The sequence below is a fragment of the Triticum dicoccoides genome, chromosome 3B, assembly GCF_002162155.2.
Source record: "Triticum dicoccoides isolate Atlit2015 ecotype Zavitan chromosome 3B, WEW_v2.0, whole genome shotgun sequence".
Classification (NCBI taxonomy): Eukaryota; Viridiplantae; Streptophyta; class Magnoliopsida; order Poales; family Poaceae; genus Triticum; species Triticum dicoccoides.
The window spans coordinates 491,835,543-491,848,618 of record NC_041385.1 but is presented as its reverse complement, the minus strand read 5'-3'; the positions used below and the strand labels follow the sequence as shown (position 1 = coordinate 491,848,618).

Here is a 13,076-nt window from a genome sequence, read left to right as displayed (position 1 = left end):
TCTTGCGAAAGCAAGACCGTGCCTCTCGCGGAAGCAAAACCGTGACTCTCACGAAAGAAGAAAAAAAAAGACGCTAAGGAAGACGGGTGGAAAACCAAAACATCGAAAAAAACAAAAAAAAACGTTACAAAGCCGAAAACGCGTGCAGAAAAATTAAAAATAATCCGAAGGGAGTGCCCAGAGCGCGACACGTGGCGAATGACTGAGAGCGCCAAGTGGCGCTGATCATTGCGAGGCTCCCGAATGAGCGCTCGTTAATTAGTTGCTCTGAGCACACCCTCGCTCCCCTTCGTGCCCTCATGGGCTGGCCCATGTGCGGGCCGGGATGCCCATTTTTGCCTTTTGTTTATTTCCTGTTTCTAAAAATATTTTAGGATATAATTTTTTTTAAATGTGGGGTACCTTCCTAAAAAATCCTGAATTAAAAAAAACGTTCGGGAATTCAAAAAATGTTGAGGATTTAAGAGAATGTTCATGAATTTGTAAAAAAAAAAGATCACGAATTCCAAAAATGTTCATGAATTAGAAAAATGGTCATGATTTTGGAAAATTCTTAGTGAATTTAGAAAATATTCATGATTCAAAAAAGTCCACAATTTGTATTTTTTTCATGATTTAAGTTGTTTGTGAATTTTAGAAATGTTCACGATTTCGAATAATATTCACAATTTAAAGGAATGTTCATGAATTTGTAAAAAAAAGTTCATAATTTCAAAAATATGTTTGTGAGTTTAACATCAGTTACGGAAACGTGTAGATTACATGCCGGGAAAAGATCTGCTCGGGGAAAAATACTAACCGCGAATCATTTCAGTGAACTCGCTTTTGCAATACTGAAAGACTAAATGTCAGACCAGAGAGATTACCTTTTCTTTTTGCGGCAAAACAGGAGAGATTACTCACCAGAAAAACTCAGCTCATATGCAAACCGGACTCTTGATGGACAATTAAGTTCCATCCTTCGATGTTGTTATTAAACGTGCCCTCTATCAGTTGTCACAAACTTGCAATGTTCGTGCCATTGGTACACCCAGACCGGTTCGGTCGACCTCCTTTTTATATTTTAGATGATTGTTTAAAAAAAGCAAAGACCAAGTATGATCGCATGGGTTTAGATTTTCCCTAAAAAAACCACAAATACATTATTCCATGAGTATCTCTCTAAGAAAAACATATAAAAGAGCTAATGAGAGAGACTACAGTTTCAGTAACAAGGTTAGTCGACGGAGACTCGGCAACACTGAAATTACCGGGGATAAATCATGCCATCAGCTCCCCTAAAAAAAATAAAAAAAATCATGCCATCAGCGTGTTATCCCACTGAATTGTTCCACTTCAGTCTCTTTATTGAACAGAATTACATCTGAACACACTGACAATGCCTCACATTTTGCTTTCTTTATTCAACACGCACACCTCCAAGCAGAGCTTAAATATTTCTCACATATCACTGACGAAAAAGTAGGCGAGCATCGCAATTAGCTAGAACCAGCAGGTGCAGCCAATTTCGCGAGAAACCCTTTGTAGTGCTCCATGATCTTCCCGGCTTCGGGCATCTCCTCCTCCACGGCGTCCACGGCCATGAACCGCTCGGCCCACGCCGCCAGGCCCGGGACTCTGGCCTCGTCCAGCAGGTTGGTGCCGCCCAATTCGTCCACCGCCCGGATCCACACCACGAAGCTTCCGAGAGCGAGGTCGACGATCCCGACGGCGTCGCCGCCGAAGAAGGCCTTCCCCTTGGAGCACTCCCTGAACGCCCGCTCCAGCGTCTCCACCTGAGGCAGCACGTTCTCGAACGCCTCCGCTCTCTGCTCCGCCGTCGTCGCCCTGAACAGCGGCCTCCACGACGGGAAGAACTGCAAGCGCATCACACAGATTCAGCAAGTCGTAAAACCAACCGATGTCTCATGTCTGTCTGCTGATTTTACGGTACGAAACTCGAGCTACGATGAACAACAGAGCAGAGGGTGTTTGTACCGTGTCGTTGACGTAGGTGGCCCAGAAGCGGGCGACGGCGCGGTCGTGGGGGTCGGCGGGGAGGAGGGGCGTCCCGGCCCCGGCCCAGGCCTCGTCGACGTACTCGAGGACGACGAGCGACTCGCACACCGGCCGGCCGTCGTGGATCAGCACGGGGACCTTCTTGTGCACCGGGTTGGAGCTGAGCAGGAGGTCGCTCTTGTGCTGCAGGTCCTCCTCGATGTACTCGTAGCTGAGGCCATTCATCCGCAGCGCCACCTTCACGCGGATCACCCAGGGGCTCATCCACGCGCCCAGCAGCTGCAGCTCGCCTCCTTCCCCTCCTCCTGCCATTGCAGAGTGCAGAGGGAGCCTTCAGAGTTCAGACCTGTGTAGTGCTTTCTTGTTCGATTTTGTGCTCAGCCGCTCAGGTGATATAATTCGGTTTCTTAGTTTGACTAGGGGAAACGTGTCCTTCTTTTAATCCGACTTATTTTGCCGCATCGTAAGCCGCCTCCCTTCTGCGCCACGTGTCCCATGGACCAGCGCACTGCTTCCCCTTTTCTTCCTTATCTTCTCGGCCAATCGATCTCGCTGTGTCCTCGCGCTGGATCCCCTCCTGGCCTCCTCCTCCTCTCTCTCTCTCTCTCTCTCTCTCTCTCTCTCTCTCTCTCTCTCTCTCTCTACCCAAGCTCCTTCCTCCGGTGAGCTCGCTTTCACCAGGCCAGGAAGGCCACCGCTCCTTGCCGGCGCTCGATGCTATAGGGACCACCAAGGGCTGTTGCAAAAGAGGCCACTGGTGCTTTTGGGGGGACCCGCCATGATTTTGTCAGTCGTTAGTGGTTGTGGAGAGCCGACCGGCGGCGTTCGACGCTGCAAAGCAGCTAACCGTCGGTGCTTCATGGGGGGAGCCATCCTGGTGTTTACGGAGGACCACGAGCTGCAATGCAGCAGAGAGGCTGCTAAGTCGTGCGCCAACATGCATGCAACACCAGACTTTCATTGATCGTGCGGTCAGTGCAGACTCAATCGTGGCTAACAACCTCCCTGTGGACTAGCTAACTAGCTAAAGACTAGGGAGATTTGGTTAGAGACTACAACGGCATGTAGAGGTGGTTAGGCTCGTTTACAGCTTCAACGACCATGACGCGGTTGACGGCCGCGCGACAATGCTTCAATGACCGTGGCAATGCCTCCATGACCATGATGACTTCGACGGCCACGGCACTGGTTCAACGACTAGGGCGACGAGGCATTGCCATGACGGCGTTGAGGACCGTGGCCATGCAACAAGGCATGCTTCAATGGTAGTGGTGATGCTTCGATAACCATGGCGAGGGAGCGCTTCAATGGCAATGCTTTCATGACCATGATGACTTCGACGGCCACAACAATGCTTCAACGACTAGGGCGATCAGTCATGCCATGACGGCGTCGACCACCACGGCCAAGCAACAAGGCATGCTTCAATGGTTGTAGCGATGCTTCGCCGACTACGATGACGCCAACGACTGCAGAAATGCTTCGATGGTCACAATGACCGGCGTGCTTCAATGGTCGTGGCAATGCTTTCATGACCCTGATGACTTTGATGGCCACGGCAATGCTTACGAGCTAAGAGGCATGCCGCATGGACGACCGCGGCCATGCAACGAGCCATGCTTTAATGTTCATGGCGATGCTTTGACGACCGCGACTATGTCGATGATTGCGCAAATGCTTCGACAACCATGACGACGAGGCATGCCATGATGGCGTCGACGCCCGCGACCATGCAAAGAGGCATGCTTCAATAACCTTTGCGGAACATCACCGGCGTTGTTATGGAGTGTCTTCGGGCCGTCAGAGCATCATCAACGCTGTAATGAAGCATCGTCGGGGCGTCGGAGCATCACTGTTGCTGCAATGGAGCATCGTTCGGGCCATCGGAGCATCACCGGTTTTGTAATGAAGCATTGTCGGGGCCGTCGGAGCATCACCATTGCTGTAATGGAGCATCGTTCAGGCCGTCGAGCATCACCGGTGCTGAAATGATGCATCGTCGGGGTCGTCGGAGCATTGGTCGTTGCTGCAATGGAGCATCGTTCGGGCCGTCGGAGCATCACCTGTGTTGTAATGAAGCATCGTCGGGGCCGTCAGAGCATCACCATTGCTGCAGTGGAGTATCGCTCGGGCCGCCGGAGCATCACGTTCATCGATGATGTAATGAAGCATCATCGGGGCCGTTGGAGCATCGACAGTTGCTGCAATGGAGCATCGTTCGGGCCGTTGAAGCATCACCGGTGCTGCAACGAAGATCACCGGTGTTTCGTTGGAGCATTGCAGGGCCGCCGGAGCATTGCCGGTGTTTCAAGGATGGTCGTAGCAGCGTCATTTTTGCACCCCGGGTCTGCAGCCGTGGCCGTGCATGGTGAGGTCGTCGTGTTTTCCTGTGAGATGACCGGTGACGGGGCTGCCGCAACCCGGGAAATGAATATGCATATATCCGATGGCTGGCTGGAGTCGCTGCGGGAGAGATATAGGGGTATTTGGGATGGAAGTGATGGTCCAGACTCCAGAGATCAAGCGGCCCTAATCAAGGGAAATAAACGGTTGGCAAGGCGATTTAAAAATCCCTGCCATCAACCGGTTTACGTGTAGCAGCGGCCTTTGACTAGTGGATTTATTTTGACTGTTTAACTTGGAAGTGGAGAGTCCTGGATGCTTCGGTGTCGTCGTTTCATTGTTTGAAAGAGTTGCATCACTCGTCAGCGCTGTCGTGGCTTAGGAAAGGAAGAGGTGGCAAGTGGCGAAAATTCTATACCAACGGATTTTTACGGGTCTCCCAGCTAGGCTTCCCCGTAAAAGCCCGTGCTCATTTGCCCGTGCGTGCAGCAAAGCTAGGCAGGCGGTGCTTCATGCTTCATGAGGATTGTCCGATTTATCCGGATTTTGTTCCATTACGTCGTGAAACGGACAACCGTGTCCCGTTTTGTCTGCCCGTCTATTAAGGCACCCAATCGGACGGTCGCATCGTATTTTGTCCGGCTTGCGATAAGAAAAGCCGGACACACATTAAAAAACATACAAATAAATTTAATTAAACAGTATGATGCATTAAACTTAACTTAAAATAAATAACTTGAATCCGTCATTGTGGTTGTCCTCGATGTCGCCGCCGTCTTCGCATGCCAGCATGTGGTTGAGGCCCTCCCATTGGGCGCGGTCGTGCTCTCGGACATGGTCATCGAGCACGCGGCGCACGAGCTCCTCCTCCTCGGCCGACATTGCTGGTAGTGGTGGCGAGGGGGACGACGTCAGGGTTAGCCCGCGGACCCGTGCACGACCACGCGGCGGGCGGGCTGAGAGCGCGTGCGCAACTGCCAGAGCACGCCCGTGGCTTGCTCGGAGCACGGCCGGCGAAGTAGGATTGTCGCCCGTCGTGCTCGTTGCAGAACCACGTATCCCACATCGGAGAGTCCACAGCGTACCTGGCGTCGGCGAGGAGGTTGGGAGGCAGGCGGGCGCGGCGGCGCTGGGTCGCCTCACAGCGAGCTAGGCCGCCGACCGAGATCGGAGGGATTGGCACGCGGTCCGCCAAGAGGTTCCAGTACTTGGGGAGGTGCACGACGCTCCACGGCAGCGGCATGCTTGTCTCCTAGTATCTCTGGCATATCTCTGATTTGACGTATATCCGACAACGAGGCGTGGCCGCCAGCGGGGCGATGTGATCATATTGAAAAAATAAGAGGGTGGTGTTGTGAGCATTCTTGCGGTATGCTAGCTGCCTCGGACTAAGCCCAATGAGGTGTTTGTAGTGATGCTCTAGTAAGGAACCTAAAGTTTTTCATCCACGAGGACTATAGACCACCAGTTAGTGGTGGTGGGGTCAAAGTTGTTGTCGACCCATTTGAATTTGGAGGAATTTCAGTAAGGTCCAATTAAGCTAACTAACTAGTTATCATGGTCCGCCCTAGGCAAGGTCAAGAAGTGTGACGGCCAAGAGTTCATCTTAAATAAGAGTCTAATACATTTGAATATATAAATTCCATCACTGAATTATAATTTTCACAAGGTAACACCATCACTAATTAAAATAATAATTATGATTGATGGATACCCAACTTTTGCCAACCATGAGCGACTAGAGAAGTAAGGTCTAGGGAACCTTCGCCCCCACCACCTTAAGGCAATGGCAGGGTTAGCCCGCGGACCCGCGCACGACCGCGCGGTCGGGCGGGCTGAGAGCGTGTGTGCAACTGCCAGAGCACACCCGTGGCTTGCTCGGAGCACAACCGGTGAAGTAGGATTGTCGACCCACGTCGTGCTCGTCGCGGAACCACGTATCCCACATCGGAGAGTCCACAGTGTAACTGGCGTCGGCGAGGAGGTCGGGGGCCAGGCGAGCGCGGCGGCGCTGGGTCGCCTCACAGCGAGCTAGATCGCCGACCGAGATCGGAGGGATTGGCACGTGGTCCGCCAAGAGGTGCCAGTAGTTGGGGAGATGCACGACGCTCCACGGTAGCGACATGCTTGTCTCTTAGTACCTCTGGCATATCTCCGATTTGACGTATATCCGACGGCGAGGCGTGGCCGTCGGCGGGGCGATGTGATCATATTGAAGAAATAAGAGGGTGGTGTTATGAGCATTCTTGCGGTACGCTAGCTGCCTCGGACTAAGCCGAATGAGGTGTTTGTAGTGATGCTCTAGTAAGGAACCTAGAGTTTTTCCTCCACGAGGACTATAGACCACCAGTTAGTGGTGGTGGGGTCAAAGTTGTTGTCGACCAATTTGAATTTGGAGGAATTTCAGTAAGGTCCAATTAAGCTAACTAACTAGTTATCATGGTCTGCCCTAGGCAAGGTCAAGAAGTGTGACGCCCAAGGGTTCATCTTAAATAAGAGTCAAATACATTTGAATATATAAATTCCATCACTGAATTATAATTTTCACAAGGTAACACCATCACTAATTAAAATAATAATTATGATCGATGGATAGCCAACTTTTGCCAACCATGGGCGACTAGAGAAGTAAGGGCTAGGGAACCTTCGCCCCCACCACCTTAAGTCAATGGCAGGGGGCTCTAGCCCCCCCCCCCCCTCACGACACCAATACCAATTTCTCGTGCAAAAGTGTCATATTGTTCTAACAACCAATTTAATCTTCTTTGCTTACTTATGGTCCCACCTCCTTTTTGGCCTAGGGCCTCTGAATCATCATGACCGACCCTCCTAGTCGTGCCATGCACTCGACAATGTGTCACAAAAATGTAGCCGAACAAGATACTTTTTTTGGCATCAACATTGAATTATCAGGGTCATATTATTTGCTCTAATTAACTGCATTGCTACGTTGCACACATTGTTGATGGCATTGTACTTTGAGACCTGATGTCTTAGTAATTCATACAACCGGTGTACGTGACTTCTCCAATAAATTGAAATTGAGCCAAACAAAGTTTTTTCACTAACCAAGGTTTGCTAGTGGGTATCATTACTAGTAGTCACCTTGGTCCACCCACATTGACTATATGTATTGTCTATAATGTTGTTCATGCCAGACCACATGAATCGAGGATAATGGTCAAGTCATTTGTCATATTAGAGGGACCAATATGGCTTTACACATGAAGGGATTGATACAGTCGACCAGAGGGGTGTGAATAGGAGGCTACAAATTTTAATCTTAATTACAATTTAGGGACTTCCAGATAAAATAGGTTTATCTAGATATGCAACTAGATGAACACAAACTATATGGCAAGAAATCTCAAAGCAAAGTGTGTCAGGTAACAATCTAATTAGCAAGCCAACAAGCATATTGATTGTTCGTATCTGCGTTGATTTTTCCCCGAAAAGAAGAGGATGATGCAACACAACAACAGTAAGTATTTCCCTCAATTATGAAACCAAAGTTATCAATCCAGCAGGAAAACCAAGCAACACTATGTAAACAACACATGCGCACAAACAACAAAAACTTGCAACCCAACGCGTAAGGGGGGTTGTCAATCCCTCCTCAGTATTGAGATAGATTAAATTGTATGAGATTTGATAAATAAATCTAGCAAAAACACAAAAAAAATAAAGAAAAAGTGCAACAAGGTAATTTTGGTTTTAATATGATAAGGAATAGACTCGGTGCCGCAGATTTCACTAGATGCTTCTCTAAAAAAATAGCATACGGTGGGTAAACGAATTACTATTGGGTAATTGACAGAAGAGCAAATAATTATGACGATATCCAAGGCAATGATCATGTATATAGGCATCACGTCCAAGATTAGTAGACAAAATCTTGCCTGCATCTACTACTATTACTCCACACATTGACCGCTATCCAGCATACATCTAGTGTATTAAGTTTATGGAAAAACGAAGTAATGCAATAAGAATGATGAGATGATGTAGACAAGATCTATTCATGTAGGAATAGACCCCATCTTTTTATCCTTAATGACAACGATACATGCGTCTCATGTCTCCTTCTGTCACTGAGATTGAGCACCGCAAGATCGAACCCATCATAAAGCACATCTTCCCGTCGCAAGAACAATCTAGTTGGCCAAACCAAACCAAAGTTTCGGAGAAGATATATGAGGCTATAACAATCATGCATAAAAGAGTTCAACAAAGACTCAAATACTATTCATGGGTAGATCTGATCATAAACTCACAATTCATCGGATCCCAACAAACACACCGCAAAAAGTCATTACATCAAATTGATCTCCAAGAACATCAAGGAGAACATTGTATTGAAGATAAAAAAGAGAGAAGAAGCCATCTAGCTACTGTCTACAGACCCGTAGGTCTATGGTAAACTACTCACGCATCATCTGAGGGCAACAGTGATGATGAAGAACCCCTCCGTGATCGTTGACCCCTCCGATAGAGTGCTGGAAAAGGCCTCTAGATTGGATCTCGTGGTCCTGGAACTTGCGGTGGCTAGAATTGTGTTTCGTCGACTCCCCTAGGGTTTTGGGGATTTTAGAGTATTTATAGAGGCAGAGGTCGGTGGATGGGGTGCCTGTGGGCTCCACTACCCACCAGGGCGTGCTTGGGGGCCCTGGCATGCCCTGGTGCCTAGTGGGCCCCACATGCTCCCTCTGCTGCACTTGTTGGGCCTCCTGGGTGTCTTTCGTCCAGAAAAAAAAATTCCAAAAAGTTTCGTGGCATTTGGACTTCGTTTGGTATTGATATTCTGCAAAGTAAAAAACTAGCAGAAAACAACAACTGGCACTCGGAACTATGCCAATAGTTTAGTCCCAAAAATAATATAAAGTTGCTAGTAAACGAGTATAAAACATCCAAGAATGGTACTTTAATAGCATGGAACAATAAAAAATTATAGATACATTGGAGACGTATCAACATTCCTAAGTTTAATTCCTACTCGTCCTCAAGTAGGTAAATGATAAAAACAAAATTATTGCTGTGGAATGCTACCCATCATATTCATCACATATTATTTTATTTTGTAGCATGGACATTTGGACTTTAGATGATTCAAAGCAATAGTCTATAATTTGACATGGAGACCTCAATACTCAAGCATATGAACAGGCAACCATGTCTTTCAACATATCAACACTAAAGAAAGCTATCCCTAGCCCATTATGCTAAATCATTGCCATTCATGAAACACAGTCAAATATTCACTGGTACGCGTCGGTGCTATACAAACGGTTTTTAACCCCTTTCCGCGACGGCATTTGGAACCGTCGCCAAGTGAGTGTGGGCAATAGGAGCGGTCCTTCCCACACGACCCAAAAACCGTCGGGGATAGGGAGCCAAGATGCATGTACAGTACTCCTACTCATTTGTCCTCGCATTGCCATCACAGTCGGTATTCCGTGGTGCTACGTTTACGATGCACGGCCCATCACAAACGGTTCACTACTATAGAACATGTATGATAAGCATACAATCACACACATTCGCTTTTCGCAAACCATATGCGATAGCTAATTAAGAAGATTAGCTAATCATTGTACGAGTGTCCGATAGGATTACGAAATGTCGAACCATTGTAACATCGTCGTACACGACAACTATCACACACACTATTCTATGGTGCAACGTTTACAATGCATACTTCATCAGAAACAGTTCATGGTTGTGAATCGTGTACGATAAGGCAACTATCACACACGCTATTCTGTGGTGCAACGTTTACGATGCACACTTCATCAGAAATAGTTCATGGTTGCGAATCGTGTATGATAAGGAAACTATCGCAAACGATTAGTTTGCAGCATCGTTTGTGATATTGTCTGACATTGCACACGCTTTGCAAATGGCAACTGTGTGCACGCTTGCACACGTTTCCTCTCTGTGAACTGTCTCGGATTATGGTGTATCGCAAACATTTGTGTTTTACCAATCGTGTGTGCCGTAACAACCTGGAGAGCGTAATTTCACCATAATTTAATTGCTGCTATATCAAATTGAAATTGAAATTGAATTTGAATGTATGTTATAGCTTTATTCATAACCATCAGGTTCATACAACCAATGCATTATTCGATTCATAGGTACACATCAAGAATTACATAAGAACCAAATAAAGAATGATGAACCATAGTTGTATACTTGTACTATTAAAGACAGTAAAGAAAGAGGCAAAATACATTCTGGTTGCTGAACAAAGTGAAGCGGAATGCCCATATTGTGCCCTCCTCCATGCAGAAGGGACGCACGACTCTAGTTCAACCCCTTGTGATGGCCGACCGCCCATCCTTCACGGCCTTCATGAAAACATCTAGATAATCATCGTGTTCTAGTAATAATACTTTAACCTTTGCATGCCCACCAATCATGTAGTTTGAGAGGTAATCTTTAGTAAACTGCTTTGGGAACCACTGCAAAGGAAAAAAGATTCAGACATTGTCATCTAACACAACTCATTATGGGCAGTAAAAAGAAGGCTGTAGAGTTCTTACTTACCATCCTGCAGTTTGCTGTTGTATTGGATAAAGTGTAAACAAATAGTTCAATATCCATATTTTGACCCATTTTACTAACAATCTTTATCAGCTTCCTCACTTGATGCTAGTTCATCGAAATCTCATTTACCCATACGCAGAAAGGGTCGAAGCGCAGATCTTTACGAATGACATATGTACCTAAAAGCACCAAGTTAATATTAGAAGCTAAACACCAATTGCACAATGATGTAGTACACCACTCTTTTATAATATCTTATAACATCCAATATACCCACATATTAGATAATTAACATCTTATACTATGGGCCGGAAGGAGTTTATTGCATTCTTACAAATTATTGGCTGATTAACTGCTGTTGTATCCATGGGTTAGAGTTAGTTTGAGCTAGTTCGGGCTCAAACATCCCTAAAGTATATCTAAACATGAGGGCTAGTTTGAGCTAGTTGCATCTACAACCCACCCAAAAAAACTATCCAACCCAAGAGGTGCTAATTGGAGCTAGTCCTCCTAGTGCATTTATTGTCAATCTAAGTATCTAACCCTGTCACCCAAACACCTCTTTGGATGGAGTTAGTTCAGGGTTAGTCATGAGCTAGAAACTAACTCTAACCTCTAAGCTAAGTTGAGTATCCAAACAGGGTTGTGTTAAACAGGGCTGTGTTGTTTTTGTCGTTGCTGCTGCTCTTCTACATGTATCTAGACATCATCATAACATTAAGGTAACACTCTTCCTTGTTGCTATGTAGCCTAGGATTGCATATGTAGACATTAAGTACAGTGCATGTTGCTATGTAGCCTTAGATATATTACATATGGCCCTAGTTAACCTCACGATAAATGGGTTGCGGATATATTCAGTTAAAAGTCTGATTCACCGATTAGTCCCTTATCAGCCCCTGGCCTATATGGTACCAGCTACCGATATCCTGAATAGTGAGCATATATATATAAGCCATGGGATGAAACTAACCTCGATGGAAAATATTTGTTGTTCCCAAAATTGTCTAGTGTAGGTACATCGAGAAGCATGTTAAGCACAACAGGCTAAATATCAACCCAAGTTATCCATGCCAGACAAAATAATCTCCAAAAGGTAGCTTCAGTGTGCAGGTTTAAGCACGCTAGTAAAGCAAAGCAAGTGAAAAGGTGTGTTAACTGCAACATGCCTAACATTTAACAACCAGCAAACATAGTCATTCAAACTGGTATTGTGCCGGTCTAAGTACATCGGTTATTGTTAAACACCGGTTATTGGCTTACCCCCGGTGTGTGTGTGTGTGTGTGTATGTGTGTGTGTGGAGGGTGGTGGTGGGTGTGTTTGAGGAAATGACGCGGGTACTGAAAATTTTACTACGCGGGAGTCAAACGCGGGAGTGAAATGCCGGGGATATTGAAATTTTTTATGATGGTGCATCGCACACGGTCCGGAGATAACAATCGTGTGTTATGAAACAGAAAAACCCTCGAGGTGGGCAGATATTTTCTAGGGGCGGGCGGGATTGGGAAGAAGAAACATCGCACACGGCCTGGAGATAACAACCGTGTGTTATGAAACAGAAAAACCCTTGTCAAGGCGGGCAGATATTTTCTAGGGATGCAGGTGGGATTGGGAACAAGAAACATCGCACACGGTCCGGAGATAACAACCATGTGTTATGAAACAGAAAAACCCTCGAGGCGGGCATATATTTTTGAGAAGGGGAACCTTGTGGAGCCCAGTGTACTGTGCGGATGTGTGCGTGACAGGGGTACCGGCGTGGCACACGGTTAGTTTGAGTGAACCGTGTCTGTTGCGTCATCCGACTTGTCTAATGTTCATAAATTTGGCGAAAAATGATGCGGGAGAGGGTCAAAACACGAACACACTTGCATGTGGACTAAGTTTATATGTATGAAAAGGGTGGTTTGATTTTCAAATACCAAATGCAACTTTGATGTCGCACCTATCTCGCAAAGTGCACGATATTGCTTGCCCCCCCTCGTGTCGGCACGAAGGGAATCCTAAGCTATGAATGCATGCCCCGCCCCGCCCCCCAACCGAGGCTCACCTAGCAAAGTGCGAAGTAGCTAGCAGCCCCCTCCGTCGTGTCGGCACGAAGGGAATCCTAAGCTATGAATGGATGCCCCGCCAACTGTGGTTCACCTAGCAAACTGCGAAGTAGCTAGCAGCCCCCCCTTGTGTCGGC

General features: G+C 46.9%; 1 protein-coding gene across 1 annotated transcript; it reads right to left on the bottom strand.

The window, feature by feature from the left end:
* Positions 1–1,312: 1,312 nt before the first annotated feature.
* LOC119276701 (probable glutathione S-transferase GSTU6) lies at positions 1,313–2,402 on the bottom strand. Its single transcript, XM_037557834.1, has 2 exons — positions 1,978–2,402; positions 1,313–1,856 (listed from the first exon to the last, which is right to left on the bottom strand). Exons 1-2 carry the CDS (start codon positions 2,308–2,310, stop codon positions 1,479–1,481), a joined length of 711 nt encoding a protein of 236 aa, XP_037413731.1. The 5' UTR covers positions 2,311–2,402; the 3' UTR covers positions 1,313–1,478.
* Between the last annotated feature and the right edge of the window lie 10,674 nt (positions 2,403–13,076).

What these genes read in the sequence shown, in the direction of transcription:
- LOC119276701 (XM_037557834.1), bottom strand. Translation starts at nt 2,310, where the DNA reads ATGGCAGGAGGAGGGGAAGGAGGCGAGCTGCAGCTGCTGGGCGCGTGG. An exon ending in CCACCTACGTCAACGACACG is followed by an intron (nt 1,857 to 1,977) that starts GTACAAACACCC and finishes ATGCGCTTGCAG; the next exon opens with TTCTTCCCGTCGTGGAGGCC.